The sequence below is a fragment of the Siphateles boraxobius genome, unplaced genomic scaffold, assembly GCF_051911475.1.
Source record: "Siphateles boraxobius isolate OS27281-9 unplaced genomic scaffold, OSU_SipBor_1 5, whole genome shotgun sequence".
In the NCBI taxonomy this organism is placed as follows: domain Eukaryota; kingdom Metazoa; phylum Chordata; class Actinopteri; order Cypriniformes; family Leuciscidae; genus Siphateles; species Siphateles boraxobius.
This window is the reverse complement of record NW_027509141.1, coordinates 10,150,815-10,170,857: the sequence shown is the minus strand read 5'-3', so window position 1 is coordinate 10,170,857 and position 20,043 is coordinate 10,150,815. Positions and strand designations below refer to the sequence as shown.

Genomic DNA, 20,043 nt, shown 5'->3' with positions numbered 1-20,043 from the left:
TCACATGCCCAGAGCCTTTTTCTTTAAAAAAGCATTTATTTTAATTGTATTTACTTTTATTTTTGTTTGATTGCTTATTTAGGAGGGCCAGCATTGTAGCCTACATCGAGCTATTCCAAAGAGTAAAGCTGATCCCTAATTATAATTACGTATAGGCTATAGCATTGTGCCTGTACTAATTAGGACATCATTTTCACCAAAGTATAGTAGGCTTATGTTTATGATGTTGTTTACTTAAAGACAGCCCATGTGCGCCCGCCCCACCCACGAGCTACAGCGGGCTATTTAAAGCGTGTAGACATCAGCAGAAGCAACGAGACCATCAATGCAACATTACAGATCATGTTGGATTTATCTCCGGTCTGGATTATTCAACACATTCAATATTAAAATCAACTCAACTTCATGATATAATCGAATGAAGTAGCAAGACTTCAAGTAATCTAATCAACCAAGGACTTATTCTTCATTCTTATTTTCAAGGATAAGTTATTCAATATGATTCCAGTGCAGCTGATCTCAACTTTGATAGTGGCGTGTGGTTGCAGTGTGCTCGCGGACGCAAGGCAAGCAAACTTCACCCTGGAGAATGACATTCAGTCCAGCTTCATCCAGCGGCGGCTGAAGAGCCAGGAGCGCAGAGAGATGCAGCGGGAGATCCTCTCCATCCTCGGGCTGCCGCACCGGCCCCGTCCGCTCCTGCTCGAGAGACACACCGCAGCTCCCATGTACATGCTGGATCTGTATAACGCCATCCTGGAGGACGGAGATCGACGCAGCGGGATTGCGTACTCTTATGAACACGCGTACACGACCCCGGGACCCCCGATGATGACCCAACAGGACAGTCGTTTTCTCAGCGATGCCGACATGGTGATGAGCTTTGTCAATATGGGTAAGTATCTTATGATATATCATTTTTAAAACACATCGTTTATAAAAAAATATAAAAAAAGTGTATATGGATTGCTAAGGGAATTTGGTAGCAAAACGCGAATCCTGTAACTTAAGAGTCAAATATCAGATCAGTTATCATGTTGTAATTTAATCAGTTTAGAAAAGAGGATATTAGGATTCTGATATTGGTGATTCCATTATTTAACGTTACTCTTAGATTTTGTTTTTTGTATGGTTTTTATGTCAAGCAAAGAACCCCTTTTCATATCAAGAACCGTTTTGGTTGTATTGGGTTTTTGAGAACTATGACTCTTTGGAGATGACAAAAAGTTATTGTTTCGCTCCTGTTTATTTACATTATAGCTAAATAGGTGTATTGTAAAGAACTGGAGAATAATCAATTGCTGCCAAAGCCATTTGCTTTTACTTTGAACCTGAAGTGTTTAGTAAAAATTGTTAAAGCAATCATTTGGGATTATTTTGTTGCGAAAACATTTTAATTAATTCTACATTTTCATATACTAAACTATATTTAGATATAAATGAGATTATGTAGCCTATGTGATTAGCTCAATGATTGTGATCAGATCAAATATTCTCAATATTTAATGTGTTAAGCAAATGAATGCCCAAATCTGGGATAGCAGCTGTCATTTTTCATACAAATAATGTGTTATGCAATAATTCCATTTCAGAGGGATAAATATTTTTTTGGGTTACTCTTTATTTTAAGGTATTTACATTGTTCTTACTCAAAAAAGGGACTGAGTAAAATTAATTAACTTCATGTAGCCTACTTATATGGTTAGTTACTTGTTACTAATTATGCAAAATGTACTGTTATTAATATAGTAAGTGCATGTAACCTTTTTTCACTTTCCTAAATTAACATATTCAACAGTTAAATGTATCGCAGCAACCGCATATCCAATTTCCACAGAATCTTCTCAAAGCTCTGAGACATGGGGTTTAATGGGGCTTTGTTTCGCATGACTAGGATTTAGGGAGGCATTTTTTGGAAAGTGCTGAGGGCAGTAGACATGGAGGGTCACATACATCATCCAAACACTCTTGCTTTCAAGACTAGACCTCTTAGTTTTTGTGAAAAGTGTGTATGTGTGTGGTCGACACAAGTTTATGCTGAATATTTGAAATGCGGGGCTTTAAATTTATTCCGAGATGTGTGCATTAAAGCAGTCGTGTGAATTGAAACAAACGATGCAAATGTCTTTGCCAGAGTGTGTTTTTATTATGTCCAGAAGGGCAAGATCCGGTCAGGGACTTCCTTGAACATTTCTTAAACCCAATTTCTGTCTTTGTTTCCCTTGGACAAGGGAAACAGTATTCCAATGCGCTAGAATTTCATCAAATGAATTTCAATTTCAAATGTTTTTTACATATAATTAGTGGGCAGGTGCTTGATGTGTTTGGAATAAGTGTTGGACGGGGTGATCGGGCTGGTGTAGCACAGGGTGTTTTCTTTCTGATGACTGGCATAATAATTTCACCCTGGAACCCACCCAGAACACCCTAACAACTACTCAGAGCACCTTAGCAACCATGTAGCAATCAGCTAGAACCTTTGCAACTACCTAGAAATCACCCTATGAATCACATTTAAAGGCCCTAGCAACTACCAAGCAACCAGCCTGTCAAGTAACCACAACCTCCTAGGTAGACATGCATCCCTTCATACCTGAAATCTCTCTTCAAACTACCAAAGAGTATAAGCACACAAGGATTATATAACAACCTTCAAACTTTACACCTCTCTTCAAACTGAACAATTTTGATATAGTTTTCAAACTGTTTTAAACTTCCTGTAAATTTTTTTTAAAATCTAAATATCAAAAAAATGAATGTGTTAATAATTCTGACATTCTTCTGTTCTTCTCTGTTTTGACTGACCAAGATTAAAACTGGTTGGAATGGACCAAATAAAAATAAATAAAATACAAGCTAAAATCTTAAACAATGCGTTGTCAAGCTAACATCAAAGTTTGCTGTCCAAACTTTCTTTTTCTAGTTTTAATTTACAAAGAGGTTGTGGTTTTCCAGCAACCTGGCTGTGACCTCATAGAGCAGCTTGTGGTTAAAATGACTCCCATTTTCCATGTTTACGTGTTTCACTTGGAAGTTTGACGCAGACACTGATGCTCCTACTATTGAAAATATAAATATCCTCCCCAACCTTTCTTATCAAAATGAAGACCTTTCACACTTATTCGGCCTAGTACATTTAGACTGGCATGTCTTTCAGCCAAAAATACCTTAAATTAACTGTTTGATATGGAACATGAGGCTGCAGCAGACACCTAGTCAGTTCACATTTAAGATAAAAAGTCGACCAAGATTATTATAACCAAACAAAAATGAACAGCGATCCCTTATGTGAATTGTTAATCCAAATTCCCTGCAACTCTTAACTCTAAAAGTAGAAGCTTGTACAACAAGCAGCGTACAAATCCACCTGTCTATGTTCATAAGCTGATTTTGAAGAAAGTAAGCAGATCTTACCTCAGATTTCTTGCATCGGTATCAAAAGCCGATTAGACCCCCAATTAGTTTTTCAGCCATCTCAGAAAACACATTTGTCATTGTCTGATATTTAGCATTTAGCCTAGCATTGAGCCAATAGAATGTTCTCTTGTTAACTAAAGCCACTATTTGTAAAGTTTATGCAATAATTTAATTATCTTTTAATAGTTTGAGGGCTTTTCTAAGCAAATATTGATATATGCGATTGATTGATTGATTGCCATGTATATAATTTGATTAAAACCTTTAACTGATTGATAGCACATATCCCACAACTGAAAAGGCTTTCATCTGCAAGTATAATTGTTTTTGATTAAGAGAGATTATAACAATTAAAACGGTTTGTTCTGCCAAGTGTATTGGGCCTCATTCCTGTCCTCAGATCAAGAATTAAGTGTTAGAACACAGCACATGTTGCAGTATGCATATCTGAGCGTAGATCATTGCATCATATAGTATTTCACATAAACGCACCAAGCCTTATACAAGCAATTATTACCTCAATAAAATACCCATGTTTTCCTTTCCACTGTTTAATGGAGCTCAAACAAATGACTCGCTATTTTGAGTATGCACAATCCTCAGAGTTCTTCCTCTCAGAGTGCTTCACCAGTAACTGTGCTTTCGTAAGATAGTGAGATGTAGGAATCATCATGCCTTATTCCCTGCATACCTGCAGGAGCTCACTTGAAAACCTTAGAGTAAGTGTAGGGGTGGTAATCAAGGATGACAGATTGGTTAGCATTGTAAAAACACCACAATACCTCCAGGAAAGATTCGGCTCATGCCACCATCAGACTGGAAATTCTGAGGATGGCCTCAGCTGAGTTAGGGCAGTGAGGAAAAAACACAGGCCTTAAGTCTGTGTCGGGTGAGACTTCATTCATATGATTTTTTTTACTCTGCACCCATGGAGATGTTTATGGGTATGGATTAACAGATTCAGATGCCAATTGTCAACAAATGGGGAAATGAGGCCTACCCCACTAAAAAAAAAAAAATAGCTTGGACTTGAATTTCCATGATGGTTCAGAAGGTTATGCTGGAATGTTGACCAGAAATTATCTTTGGTGAAGCTAGTGGATCCTAGCATCCACAACCCATCAAATGCTGGTGATATGGTGGTCTTTTCAACAGGATAGGAACAAACTTGTCCCAGATGTGGTCAACCATGTCTAGAATATTTGGAACATGCCAGATGCTACACAAGACCTCTTCCTTATCCGTAATTAGATTAATTTACCACAGTTAACAGGTCTCTCAGGTTAGCATGCCAGTCTCCATCTGAGCCACCAATATACCATCTGAACGTGCATGTGTATCCATTACGTATATGTATATGTGGGGCACCGTTGATTTCCGGGCCAGGCTCTTAACAGAGTTTTTCTTGTGGTTGGCACATGTGTGTGATTGAAGTCTATGGTGGGTGGGTGCAGGGCATGTGGTTTCTCCCCCAGCTTCACTCCCCAGGGTACCCAGCGCCCAGATCAATCACTGGCTTATGGAAGCAAACATTTCTTTTTTGGACACAGTGATGTGGGTGAGGCAATCAAGTGTAAGCGTTCAGTGTGACTCGACTGTGTTTCTGACAGAATGAAGTCTGGGTATGGTGACTTATGCTGTGGTGTGAGTGTGTGTACTCATTAGTGGGCAGCGGCACTGTGAAGTTGAATGAGACAAAAGCCTGTAGTTTGCATTGAGACCAAACCGACTTGAGTTTTTAACCAACTCAGCACAGTGTTTGACATTTTACATAGATAAGGTCTATGCAAAATATCAGTTAATAACATTACATTGGGGGAGTCACTCCACAAAAAATGAATGTGGACTGTGTCAAATAGAAATTAACCAATTAGATAATGATTCTTTTTTCAAATAATATTTCTATCCACATAATGGAGGACAGTCACACTGTGACTATTTTTCACATTATTGTCTTAAAATATCTAATAATAGATTATTGTATTTTTATGTACAGCTAAATGAAATGATAATAGAAATAAAATTATAATAGAAATGGCTGTTTTGTTCTTGAAGGACAGTTAAATTAGATTTCATACACATTAACTTCCATTTACTGAATCATCTCCCTCTTTCTGAAGTAGACCCAGATGAAGACCTCCATTTATATCATCAGCACCGTAGAGAGTTCCGCTTTGACCTCTCCCGCATACCGGCAGGAGAAACCCTGACAGCGGCAGAGTTCCGTATCTACAAGGACTTTGTGCACGAGCGTTATGAAAATGAGACATTCCGTGTCAGTGTGTTCCAGGTGCTTCGACAGCAGCCAAAAAGGTATGTCATTATAAAATACATTAGAAAAAGTAATTGTATTTGGCCATTCAGCCCATGACATTGCCAAGAACATTCCTTGTTCAATTGTGCATGATATTTCAAAATGCAATCAATTGCTCCTTCTTTCAATCTACTTTCTGTTTCGACTGACTTTACAAATCCCTTCTCAACTCCTCCCCTCCAACTTTCTGTTCCATTGTGGAATGTAACACTCACTTTCATGATCCAATCAATTACCAATGGATAATATCGCGTCTCGTTCTTTCATTGAAAATCTGTTCTATTGTACAATATATCAGATATTGGAAGTAAAATTGGCATGGTGTTTCACATTGACTTTAATTTAGATGTGCATCTGTTTGCCCTGGGCCTTTAATGGTTCTGTTATTTATTGTGTCAGCTGTGAGTAAAGGATATAATTTTTCAGATATGTGAAATCTAGTGGTATGTTAAAGTTGGTTGGGTTTGTAATAGAGCAGTGTCTAACGACCTCTAGTCAATAAAAAAAATACAGTGAAATGTCTGAAATGAAACATATGCCACCACTCACACTGTTTAAGCCTAAATGTGGGAGGAATAGGCACACACACACACACACACACACACACACACACACACACACACACACACACACACACACACACACACACACACACACACACACACACACACACACACAGACACACACACACACACTGATTTGTCTGCCCAACGGTACATGTCTAGTGCCAGGGCTCCCACAGAATTCCTCTATCTGATTTACGGTGTGGCCACTAACAAGCACTGAGGGCCGCCGCCATTACAAAGCTATTACTGTCAATTATTGAGATGCAAAGTCCTCAGTGGAAGGGAGGTTCTTCGCCCCAGACATCTGGAGAAACACCCCATTCCTCAAAATGATTTCCCCTTCATTCCCTCATCCTTGATCACAACTCTTTGGAAAGTTCTGATTGTGTCCATAAAGTAACAAACCTGAAGAAGTCCTCCAGGTGAGACATGTTCAGACAGACTCTCTCTCTCTTGAGTTCTCCATTGCTTGTCCTAAATTACATGCACACTAAAGCATTATCCACCCCCGATGCACACATTCCCTGTGAAGACCACCCATTGTGAATCATCCTTCCTGCACCTCTCCCATTGTCATGCAGAGACGGTTCGCCCCGTTGTTGTGCACAGACAGCAAGGCGACTAGACACCTAGTCTCCTGATGCCCTCAAGGTTTGAAATCCTACCTGTAAGTCAAGTCATTGTTCAGGAGAACCATCCAGAAGCCCCCTGTTTTCATCACCAGAGGACAATCTGATGTCTTTTAAGTAATGCCACATTTAATAAGAGAGAACTTTGAGCTGTCTTGGAAACATGTTGTTGCCTGTGCAGCGTCATTTGTTTTTGATTTTATGGGTCATATGAGCCAGACCTCAAGTTCTTATCTCATGGAATAGAGCTTATTTTGTGTTATCTTTATTTGAGAAGGATAACAAGTTCTGGCATGAGATGGCATTTTAGCTTCTCATTCCTTGTCTGCAAAGAAAACCTCATGAAGGAATCATGATGTTAATGCTAATGATGCTCCTGTTCGACTACATTATGAATTATGCTTTACATTTAAACTACTGTACACCGAAGGGACAGGCTCATTGAGATATTTAAGGTGTGGCCACATTTACCAATGTCTGGCAAATATCTGGCAGATATCGTAACAGTTTTATGGTCTCACAGATTTGCTCTGTGTTGGCCAGGTAGCTGCTTGGTTTGAAAGTTACCTATGTGTGAGTTATGCTTCATACATTTCTACTGCACTGAAAAATCCAGCATTTCTGGTCACCAGCTTAAAGTATGTTTTGCATGCTAGGACCTGCATTGGATGCTGGCTTGCTGGTCAACAGCAGAGGAAGCAGGAGGACATGTGGACCAGCTATGGCTACCAACTAGCTACCAACATGGAATTTATCCCGGGTTTATGCTGTATTTTTTCAGCAGGGTACACTATTGACAATAGACAATGAATGGACCTATTTTGCCTGTGAAATTTCGCTAATGTAACCCCACCTTTACTATACATATATAGAACATTTAAATCTACTACATAAATTAGAAGGTCTAATCATTCCATGTCTGTAGTTAGTGGTGCTATTGTGGTGTTATTTCAACAAACTTACCCATAAACATTAAAGTTCAGCATGTATCTTGTTCCTCACACTTAATGCATCATAATTGATTCCCTTAACTCATGTGACTTGTTGAGAATTGGTGTGCTACTGAACTACTACTACTAAACAATCTGACTTTTAATTTTCACCTGGCAGACAATCAAACAGACGAAAACTCCCATAGACTTACACTGAATGAGGGGCTCGATTCAAGCCATATCTAGGGACTAGAATGTCATAGAAATTTGGGGGTGGGTTACTACTACTGACTTGTACAGCGCCCATTGCATGACAAAAAAAGATAATCTGGCCACAAATTAGAAGCCACAATTTACCTAAAACAAGGAAAGAAATTAATAAGTCATGATGGGAACAAATTCTTAATTCAAAGCCACACTATCTTGTTTTTTCCCCCTATGTTTGTCATGTGTGGGGCCTTGAAGATTTGTACCAGTAAGCCCAGAACATTCTAGGACCTGCATAGCAACATGTGTTTTCTATTGTTTCAGTCATCATTTACACTTATATTTTCGATCATATAGAGCTATTGACCGATATATAACCTCTTTTGACCCTGCTTAGGGAGCTGTACCTGCTGGACTCGCGAGTCGTATGGGCGGCAGAAGAAGGATGGCTGGTATTTGACCTCACGGTCACCAGTAACCACTGGGTCATAAAACCTGGTCAAAACTTGGGACTGCAGCTTTCTCTGGAAACCGCATATGGTAGGTAACTTCAAATATCAACATATCTTTATAACATAACCTGCCAAACTTCCATCCTACCATATGGCAGAATGGCACTTAAAGGACAACTCCGGCGCAAAATGAAACTTTGGTCTAATTACACACTGGTACATAGTCAACTGTTCTCTGAAATTTGTTTTCATGATTATCAATGTAAAGAGTTTTATCTCTAAGAACTGTTTAGCTTATATCCCCATCTCTGGCTTATAACGCTAGTAGATAGGGCATAGAGTAATGGAACTAAAAATCGCTAGTTAATACCACTAAGAAGGCTCAAAATAGCCCAACACTAACACGGTAGCATAATCTGTGTCCCTACCTGCAAACTGAAGCATTTAGAACGTTGTAAGTGTACAGACAGTTTAGTATGAAGATATTTTATAAAGACAGTCCACTTCGCTTATACAGGCAGGAGCCATCTTTGGAAAACAGTCTCGACCAGTCGAATCATGAATGCCGAGCCAAGTGCGCTGAACTGTCTTGGAATCTCATTTGGTGTTCGGCGTTCATGATTCAACTGGTCAAGATGGCTCCTGCCTGTATACGCGAAGTGGACTGTCTTTATAAAATATCTTCTTATTAAACTGTCTGTACACTTACAAAGTTCTCAATGCTTCAGTTTGCAGGTAGGGGCCCTGATTATGCTACCGTGTTAGTGTTGGGCTATTTTGAGCCTTGTTAGTGGTATTAACTGGTGATTTTTATTTTCATTACTCTATGCCCTATCTACTAGCGTTATAAGCTAAACAGTTTTTAGAGATAAAACTCTTTACATTCGATAATCATGAAAACAAATCTCAGAGAACAGTTGACTATGTACCAATGTGTAATTAGACCAAAGGTTCATTTTGCGCCGCAGTTGTCCTTTAAAGGGATGGTTGATCAAAAATGAACATTCTGTCATTAATTACTCTCCCTCATGTCGTTTCAAACCCGTAAGACTTTAGCTCATCTTCGGAACACACATGAAGATCTTTGTAATGAAATCTGAGAGCTTTCTGTCCCTCCATTGACAGCCTGCGCAAATATCACTTTCAAGCCCCAGAAAGGTAGTAAAGGCATAAAAAAAAGGAATCCATTTAACTCAGTGGTTTAACCTCAGTTTTCTGAAGCGACTTGAGCGCATTGTTTTGCTTTATTTACAAAATGTTAATCTCCTATTTCTTGTCTAAATCCCCAATGTCTTTACTTCCTTTCTGTAGCTTGAAAGTGGTTGTTGCATAAGCTGTCAATGGAGAGACAGAAAGCTTCTCATTTGTGTTCCGAATATGAACGGTCTTACAGGTTTGGAATGACATGAGAGTGAGTAATTAATGACAGAATTTTCATTTTTGGGTGAACTAAACCTTTGCATGTCAAAGTTCAGGCAAAAATGAAAATTCTGTCATCATGTATTCACCATCATGTAAAACCAGACCTGTACGCATTTCTTTCAGCTGTGAAAGACTAAAGAAGATATTTTAAAAAACAATGTCTCAAAACATCAGGGGGCTCCAGTGTTGTTCTGAACAACAAAAACAAAATATTGTAACATGAGAACTCATAAGCAGAATATCTATCTTAAAGTCATCATGCAACTCATGTCGCCCTCTGTAGGTGAGAGAATGAACCCAAGGAGAGCAGGTCTGGTGGGCAGCAGTGGACCTCAGAATAAGCAGCCATTTATGGTGGCGTTCTTGAAAGCATCAGGAATCCACCTCCGTAGTGTACGCTCAGCATCAGGAAACAAACAGAGGGCCAACCATCGTTCTAAAAACCCCAAACCTGGTGTTGCACCCAGCCAGGTGGCTTTAAAGACAGCTGAGGCCACAGGTGACACTTTTTACAATAAAGTGTTAACATGTGTTGGTTCATTGTTGTAATTTTCAGCCTTATGCATTTTTTTTATTTCTACCATCCAACATAGAGTATATACCATCATACTACATAACCCCTAATAAATATACAGTTTATTAACATACAAATGTGCTACATTTAATTATCCTTCTTCCTGTTCTATGCAGACAGTGCCAGCGTAGATCCCAAACAAGGCTGCAAGAAGCATGAACTCTATGTGAGCTTCAGAGATCTGGGATGGCAGGTACTGTGATGAGCTAAGTGTTTCACACTGCTCGTTTATTGTATGCCTTTATATCATCTTAACTTTCTCATCTTTCTTTTTTTTTTACAGGACTGGATCATTGCTCCAGAGGGTTATGCTGCATACTACTGTGAAGGAGAATGTGTGTTTCCTTTGAACTCTTATATGAATGCCACAAACCATGCTATTGTACAGACACTGGTAAGTCCCACAATCATTTTTTGCGTTTAATGAATGTTTAACCCAAAAATATTGTCATCATTTACTGATCAACATGTCTTTTCAGTCTCATATAATTGTCTTTCTTACATGATGATTTTCGGCTGTTTTTGTCCATACAGTGAAAATCAATAGGGTCAGAATCTGAGCAAAAAAGTGGTTATTCACTCTCAAATCAAATCAATTTATTGATCAACTCAAGTACACAAAGCTCAACTAAAATATAGTGACACGTCAATGACACTCACTGGTAGAAAATTTGCGAGCCAAGGTATTCTAAAGGGCTTTTCACACTTGAAATAGTTAACCCTGGGCCTTTCTAAACCCCACTTAAACGGAATCCTGGGTTCACTTGCTTCACGTTCCACACTGCTTATAATTTACCCAGGGCTAATAATTAATCCTGGATATTCATTTAATGGCATTTCACACTGTAAAATCCTAAACCTTGGGTGAACATTGTAATTTGCATTTTGATGTGTCAGTGTCATTGATTGGACGAACACAGCACACAACCTGTTTACATATAGGCTCTAGCATTGTGCCTCCTCATATTATATATTTCAGACTGTACTATCAAGCTTTCGAACTATAAATGTAAAAATTATAGTCTCTTTGTTACACCAGCTGACACATTTTCCATCACCTTTTGACATTTTTCCCCCATTAAAAACTATTGTTCATGCAACATGCAGTGTTTCTGTGACTGTTCAAAACACAATAATATGAGGTACTTGACTGGTTGTCTGTTGTGAAGCATCTAGCCATAACATTTTAACACAGCATTGTTTCACGGTGTGCACGTCTGGGCTTAAGACTGTAAAAGTTGTGCTAACCCTGCTCCGGAGCAGTGTTTCATAACTCCAGGTAAAAAGTGGTTTAACCCTACTTCTGAATTACAACTGTGAAACATTCCTCTACCTGGGGTTAAAAGTGGGGTTTAGAATGACAGTAACCTGGGGTTAAGATCAGTGCCCTTAATTAAGCCCTTAAATTTGCAGAGCTCTCTTTGGAGTTCTGTACAGGAGGTGGAGATTATTAATAAAACATTTTAAACATTGATATACTTATGCGCTGCAGTTGTTATAATCATAATTGTTCACTTAAAATAATTCGGTAGCACTTTGTTTTACAGTCCTGTTTCACATGAACATACTATGTACTTATTGTTCTAATGACACTAACTATGTACTAACCCTGAACCTACTCCTAAACCTTAACTTAACCCATGTAGTTACCTTACACTACTCATTACTTTTGAAGTGTTACCAATAATTAATTTCTCTGGTCTTTCTAGGTCCATTTCATAAACCCAGAAACAGTCCCGAAGCCCTGCTGCGCTCCAACTCAGCTGCACGGAATTTCCGTTTTGTACTTCGATGACAGTTCCAATGTAATATTGAAAAAGTACCGCAACATGGTCGTCAGAGCCTGTGGATGCCACTAATCACTACTTCTGCCCTTGCTGGAGGGATTCATAATGTTTGGAAAAAATATGGGACGCAAATACTTATTTTTTTAGTGACTATCAGGTGCCCAGTAAGGAAAGAGACTCATTACTGGATCAAAACTGTACTTTTCTGTTAGAAGAGAATACACTCAAAGCATTCATTTTCATGTAAGACTCAAAACTCTTGGAATTGTTTGAGGTTGACCAAAGCTGAGTCAAGTGTGGGGCCTTCTGGCTTTCATTTCTGTATAGAAAGCCAAGTTTGGAGTATCAAAGAGGACATGAGAAGATACAGAGAGAGAGAAAAAAACTGGCCTCACAGATTTAACCAGGGAAGTTGCAATTGATTTAAGCACATTGCTCTATAGAGTTGTAATTACAAAAAAAAAAACAAAAAAAAAAAAACACTTGTACACACTATGGCATGTTTTCTGTATAGAATTCACTTAAGTAATTTCTAAGAAAAATCCTGCCATGACTAACCTTATCAAAAGTTCTGAGACCACTAGTGAAAATGCTTGTGTTTTGGTGAAATGAAAATGAATTTATTTTTTAATATGTCCTTTAAAAACTATATTATAAGCATAACAATGTGAGTAAAAAGTTTAATGAAAAAAAATATGAATTTGAGAATGTTTTAGTACCTGGTATGTCCCTCTTTCAGCATGATTTGAAAATGTGTGCTTCAGTGGGAGAATTTATAATCTTAAATATTTATTTTGAATTCTACATCAAATTTGGTTATTTGCAGGTTTAAATGAGATGTTAAATCACAGAAATTCCTTGTGGTCGCAATCTTTTAGACCCCAGCACAAGATATATACAAAATATAAGTTCTGGGTGTCTGTTACAATGAGTCAAAGCAATATTTTCACTCTTCACATAATTGCACTATTTCAGGACACTCAACAAACCCTTTCACATATGTTCAGCACTCGATTAAACAGAACTGCAGAAAATATGAAATTAAATTTTGCCTTGGTTTCATCGCATACATGAAAGAACCCATGTTTTCTCTCAGCAGTTATCAGTTCCTCAGACATATCTGGATTTGGCCTTTTAGGGGCTTCGGTCAAGCTCATAGTTTCGTGTTTACAACTCCATTGGCAATTGATTTCGAGTGAATATATTTAAATTTCTCTGGATCTCATTCATTAATAATTTTACACTTATGTCGAGCATAGAACAGGTCCTCATGCTAAATTTCTCACTATGTGTGTATTTGTTTTGTTCTGACCCTCATTCTGTTTTTGATTAATCCAGTGTCAATCAAGATCCTCTCAATATACCTGAATAAAAACATTAGCACAATATCACAATCTCTTGTATTGGCTAAACAAAAGGGCCATTATTAAAAGGGCCATAATAGGCCATTAGGCTAAGCGCTATCTTGCTAACCAAAGGCTAACTGAAAACACAAAGAAAAGGAAATGTTGGTAACATTTTATATGACGACCATGCTTATAATGAATTATAGCTCTACTGTATTTATACTTATTTATAAGTATTACTATTTTATAAATGTATTTATAAAGACTCGTTAAGACCTATGCATTATAAGGACAGTTATAGTTACATTTATATTATTTTAAAAATAACTTATAAGTCATGCATTTGCTTTTTCAATGTGCATGCTCATACACTCATTTATAAGTAGTCAGTCGTATATGGTTAGAATGACTTTTTAGTAATTCAGATTTATTTGTCAAGTGAATATATTGTGTTCTTATATATACTTATTGTGAGTAATAATACAGTTACTAACCTCCATTAATGCATAATTGATGGCTTTAAGTAAAATGAAAACATAGGATGCAATTTTCCTAAAGCAAATGTTAAGAAATTATGAAGATGTGCTCATTATACATTTTTAAGTTGTTTACTTGTAAATGTAACCAATGCACAATAATTCATTCCTGCAATAAAATAATGGAGAAAAAAACACAGAAATCATTAATACAAACAGTTGAAAACAAGTATCTTTTTTTAATGTTACATAATAGCAAAACGCTATAACAATATTTTGTTACATTGTAATTCCAAACTGCTATAAGCAATACCATGCATATGGCTCAGGAGAGATAGATTTGAACAAATCATGACTTCTAATGCAAATATTAGCCATTAAAGACATAATTGATAACTAATTGGTACAGCAAACAAGTGTCCCTGGAATTATTTTATATTCAATGATTTATAAATCAGTGTATAATGGATTATGAGCGTGCACATTAAAAAAGCAAATGCATGACTTATAATTATAAAAATATAATATAAATGTAAAACTGTCCTTATAACGCAGTATAGGTCTTAATGAGTCTTTATTAATAGATTTATAGTATAGTAATACTTATAACTAAGTATAAATGGATGGGGCTATAATTCATTATAAGCATGGGCTTCATAGAAAGTGTTACTGGAGTGTTTCATTGTACTGTTATTATTATAGTAACCATAATAAAATATGTAACAATTAACACATTAATTAACATAAATATCTTTGTGGCGAGCAGGACGAGGCCGAGGGCCGTGAGAGAGCTGCGCGAGCGCCACCTGTGCGATGCACCGGTCTCGTTTCTCTCACGGAGGAGCGGAAGCGTAAAAGGAGGAGCGATGACAGTGGAGATCGAGAGGGGCCAGGCCCCGGATTTTATTTGATGTTTTGTTTTATCACGTGTGGCGGCGTTTTGTATTTGTTTATTATTAAATTGCTTGGATGTCCGCCGGTTCCCACCTCCTTCTTCCCGTAACATCGAACCTCGTTACAATCTTAATTGAGAATAAAAAGATAAATGTAATTTCTACCAGACACTAAATAGAGTAGCCTACACATAAAAAGTTGGATGGAAGCGTTTTTGGGTTCATTGAGGATATATTTCTGATAAGATCAAATCATTCTCAGTCAGAATATACAGTTTGGAAACCATTACGTCTATGGAGAGTCCCACCAAAGATAGCGCGCGCATGTGTGTGTGTGTGTGTGTGTCTGGCAACTAATGTGACTCATGTGACTCATGTGTCAGTATTGCAGGATGTGTCCACCTGCAGTATCCGAGTCATCACTTAGCTCGTCCTCTCCTGTGAAGAGTGGCCAAGTCAGCAGGTGGGCGGTATCAGGGGAGAGCATTTGGTTGTGATCTGAACATTCGGAATACATCAAATGATAAAATGAAATGAATAAAACTGTCTAAAGAGGAGCAGGTGTGATAGATTTTGGCAGATGAAAATGTGACCCGTGCAGCTGTTCTTAATAACGACGGTACAATACAACATTGTAGCGGTTCGTTAAAGAGAGGTTCCAGTGATGGAAAAGATGACTTTCGAAACCAGATGTTTGGAGAACTGAAAAACATGTTATATGCCATATATTTTGTTTTTTAATGTCGTCCAGGAAATATGTTGTATCATTATGAAAATCGCAATACAAAAAAAAATCACAAAGTAACCAATTCACGTTAATCAAACAATGTAAATGTAAATATTCTATGAAAATGAAAGTTTTATCGAAGGGTTTCTACTTGAGACATGAGAATGTTAATGATTAACTCGGCATTAGGAATTACATAGACTCCCTTGTTCAGAAAAGACCACAAGTATATTCCATACACCTATTTTCTACCTACAATATCTTTTTACAAATAGTGTGTAAAACAGTATGCATTATGCAAATCTTTCAAACAGCAGTATGCAACATTATTGTTACATGCCCTCATTATATTAATTCAGCTAGTGGCATCCAGTTATCTCATGAAGTTGTGTGTGTCTGAATGGAAATGATAACGGATAGTTTTCCCCAGGTATTATAAACATCTGTAGGTTGCATAGGTATGCTATAAAATGCAGACATTTATTGCACACAAAAAAATAAAAAATAAAAAACAATCTACACACTGTTGATAAAGAAATTATGTCATAACTATTTTTGCGTAGGCCTAAATATGCTGTTTATTTGGTCGGCTTTTAGGAGTACACCGGCATATTACCACTAAGCTAACATACATTAAGTCCAATGTAAAAAAAGAGAAAAAAAACAAAGAGTCCAATATCTGTCAGGGTTCTGTCACTTCTGTCTAGTTTATATCTTGGTTTGGTGACAGAGCTCTGACATTCTCGGGTTTGTCATGTGCTTGTGTTATAGTCCTGTTTGTTGTGAGCAAATGGCTTCCTTGTGCCATGTGCTCTCCTGTCCATTGTCTACCCCCTCCCATCTTGTTATCTGATTATTGATTAATTTGCCCCACCTGCCTTCCCTCTTACCCCCTTTTGTTTGCTTCCCTATTTATTCTCCCTGTGTTTACAGTCTTGTGCTGGTTTGTCATCTATGTATCCTTGTGTTCCTGTGTCCTGCTATAGTTTCTGATGTATTTTGATGCCTGCGTTGTTTTTCCCCCACAGGGAGGTTTTGTCTGTATTTTGTTTCCTTTTTATTATTAATTAAAGCTCCTTCCATTCTCGCACTTGAATCCTCGCTTCACCATTATTCCACCTGTGACATTACAAACCAGCCATTATGAGGATGTTCATGCCGACCACCGGTCTCCCCTGCCTCCTGCCCTCAGTACGAACACAAACTGAAGTTAAGGAACTTAATTTCCCTCCGTCAACTGAGGACTGGGGACCAATGTGAGAGAGTTTGCCCTGAGGTTCAGCACGGCTGCAGAGGGACTAAGGCTTGGTGATGCGACTCTTAAGAACTTGTTGAGTTATGTCCTTGATGAGCCCATCAACATTTGGAGAATGAGAGGGCTGGATCATTTGACGTTTGTGGAATTTGTGAATTCCCTTGATCGTCAAGGGACTCCTCCAGCTAAGGCAGTTGCAGTCTGCCCAGAGGTGGTCATAAGAACCACAGTTCCCCAGTGGGTGGCGGTTGTTGTTGCAGCTTCTCCAGAGGCAGTTGTTTCCACACCTTCCGCATAAGGAGGAAGGCTCCTGTTGCTCCCCTAGTTTGGCGGTCCAGGAGGACATGACTTCGGAGGTCTCAAGTCTGGTGATCCGAGAGGAACTGACTTTGGGGGTCTCAAATTTGGTGGTCCAGGAGGATGTGACTTCGGGGGTCTCAAATTTGGTGGTCTAGGAGGACCCGACTTTGGGGGTCTCAGGTCAGGTGGTCCAGGAGGACCTGACTTCAGCTGTCCCAGGCCGGGTTGTCCCAGAGCTCTCCCTGCAGCGCCCCAGTGTTGGCCGAAGAGGCTGCAGTGCCCCCAGTGGTGGACAAGGAGGCTATAGTGCCTGCTGTCAGCTATAGTTTCTGATGTATTTTGATCCCTGCGTTGTTTTTCCCCCATGGGGAGGTTTTGTTTGTATTTTGTTTCCTTTTTATTAAAGATCCTTCCTTTCTCGCACTTGAATCCTCGCTTCACCATTATTCCATCCGTGACAATATTAGATATCGGAAAGGTTTTTAAGATGCCGTTTATACCAATGTGTGAGCTTACAAGAAATGATACACTGCAAAACATAAAAATAACTATTGTAATACCCTACTTTGTTGTACTGTGTTAGTTGTAAGACGGTCTGTTATGCGTTTTTTGTAGCCTAACTAAATAAACTACTGTTCAACTTTTGGGGTTGATAAGGTTTTCTTTTTTAAAGTGTAAATTGCAGGTTAACCCCCGCAACCAGTTAATTTGTAAATTAAAGTGTAATATGTATATATCTAAACATTTCTGTCTTAAAATGCGTTAAAATAACATTTATTGGGGTTTCTTCAAAGGTAGCAAGTTTTTTTTACCGTAACTAGGTGATGTCATAAGAGGGAGTAGCAACCCATACTCTGCTAGATTCCTACTATTTGATGCTTGTCTATCGACGATTTCGAACCAGTCATGCTTGAGAGAGGGGAGGAAATTGCCAGAAATCATGGCCCTCAAAGAGTTATCAATGCTTGTGAGGAAAATGAGTGCAGGGTTGGCCAGGTGTCCTGGTGAGTAACGGTAGCTAGAGCTAGCCTAGGTTAACGTGGTGCTAACCTGGATAACATTAGGGAACAAGCCAAAGTCTTTTCAAAATCTTGTCATGTAGAATAGCAAGGAGGGACAACGACTGAAGACATTATTTACTTACATGGTGTTAGTAGTCCTAATCAGAGCTGTAGAGCACCACCCTCCCAATACACCACCCTTAAGGGCATTTGCTCTAAATCTGCGCCAGTCTTACATGGTGTGCCACAAGGAACGGTGCTTGACCCACTGCTGTTTAATATCTACATGCTACCTCTTGGGATGATCATCCGGAAACATGGATTACACTTCCACTGTTACGCTGACGACACCCAGCTCTACATCAGTACTAAGCCTTCTACTCCCCTTCCACCAGTGCCACTTATCAACTGCCTGAAGGACATAAAGAACTGGCTGGACAGTAACCTTCTAAAACTCAACAAAGACAAAACAGAACTCATGGTGTTTGCCCAGCTGTCACTTCTTAAAAATGTTGATGACATTATACTGGATGTGGATGGCTGCTCAATCTCTTCATATCCTCAAGTACGCAACCTTGGCGTCATCATGGACTCCACTCTCTCCTTCCAACAACACATCAAAAACACCATTAAAACTGCATTTTACCATCTTAAGAACATCTCCAGACTCCGACAGTGTCTCTCCAACTCTGTAGCTGAGACCCTCATTCACTCCTTCATCACCTCCCGGTACCTCCCAGTATCCTGTTCGGTCTGCCTATCAAGACAACTGACAGACTCCAGTATGTACAGAACTCTGCGGCTAGGATGCTCACTCACACAAATCTTGGACTTCACAACACTCCCATCCTGAAGAAGCTTCACTGGCTGCCAGTTAAGTCTCGGATCAAATATAAAATCCTCCTCCTGACGTACAAATCTCTCCATGGACTTGCACCTCAGTACCTTATTGATTTACTCCATCCCTACACTCAGCAACGGTCCCTGCGGTCCTCTGACAAGGACCTGCTCGCTGTACCTAAGTCCAGGCTCCGGAAATTTGGTGATAGAGCTTTCTGTGTTGGTGCTCCATCACTCTGGAACAAGCTTCCTCATGCCATCCGCTCTCCTCCCTCTCTAATAACCTTTAAAAACAGCTTAAAACATACCTCTTCACTGAGGCTTATGGGGTTTAGCTCCCCTGGCCTCTCACCTCTCTCCTCCTATCCCCTCCCTTCTCCCCCCTCTTGCTTTTGTGAAGCGTCCTTGGGTTTTGTGAAAGGCGCTATATAAATTAAAGTTATTATTATTATTATTATTATTAGAGATGCACACACTGCCCAGGAACAATGGCGCTTTTGCTGGCATCTGCAGACAGAAGGCGATATTGCGTGTGCTAAATCGCAAGTAATTAGCGATGCTCATTGTAAGAAAGAAAAAACGAGATAGATGTCCCTATCGCTGTGTTTGACAGGTGTTTTTGTGTGCTATGCCACCCAATGGAATAAGCAGTGGAGAGTACTGTATGTGCTGCCGTGAGGTGAACCCGTTTTGGAGTTTAGTGGAGCAGCTCGTCCCGCGACCGGCAAATCTGACGTGCCTCACACAGCATCCTGGTTTTGACGCATGCTGCCTGAACCCGTTTTTTTTTGCGAATAGCTTACTCTCATTTCAGGCAGGATCACGGTCCTCTTGAAGCCAGCCAGCACATGAGTATGTTTACAATTGAGTTATTTTATTAATCAACAACATTTTTGCTAGCTGAG

At 39.0% G+C, this 20,043-nt stretch overlaps 1 protein-coding gene across 2 annotated transcripts; it reads left to right on the top strand.

Moving 5' to 3' along the window:
• Positions 1-343: 343 nt before the first annotated feature.
• Positions 344-13,669, top strand: bmp7a (bone morphogenetic protein 7a). Of its 2 annotated transcripts, none has more exons than XM_077202761.1 (7): positions 344-895; positions 5,541-5,730; positions 8,463-8,605; positions 10,223-10,438; positions 10,630-10,706; positions 10,797-10,907; positions 12,223-13,669. In XM_077202761.1, the coding sequence occupies exons 1-7, from the start codon at positions 499-501 to the stop codon at positions 12,370-12,372; spliced, it is 1,284 nt and encodes a 427-aa protein (XP_077058876.1). In that variant the 5' UTR covers positions 344-498; the 3' UTR covers positions 12,373-13,669. The 2 variants fall into 2 exon arrangements, with proteins under 2 accessions (XP_077058876.1, XP_077058875.1); XM_077202760.1 differs by having other exon boundaries at positions 5,538-5,730.
• The last annotated feature ends 6,374 nt before the right edge of the window (positions 13,670-20,043 follow it).

Coding starts and splice junctions, on each gene's coding strand:
- bmp7a (XM_077202760.1), top strand. CDS start 499: ATGATTCCAGTGCAGCTGATCTCAACTTTGATAGTGGCGTGTGGTTGC. Junction 8,606..10,222: donor TTCTCTGGAAACCGCATATG/GTAGGTAACTTC, acceptor CGCCCTCTGTAG/GTGAGAGAATGAACCCAAGG. Junction 10,908..12,222: donor ATGCTATTGTACAGACACTG/GTAAGTCCCACA, acceptor TGGTCTTTCTAG/GTCCATTTCATAAACCCAGA.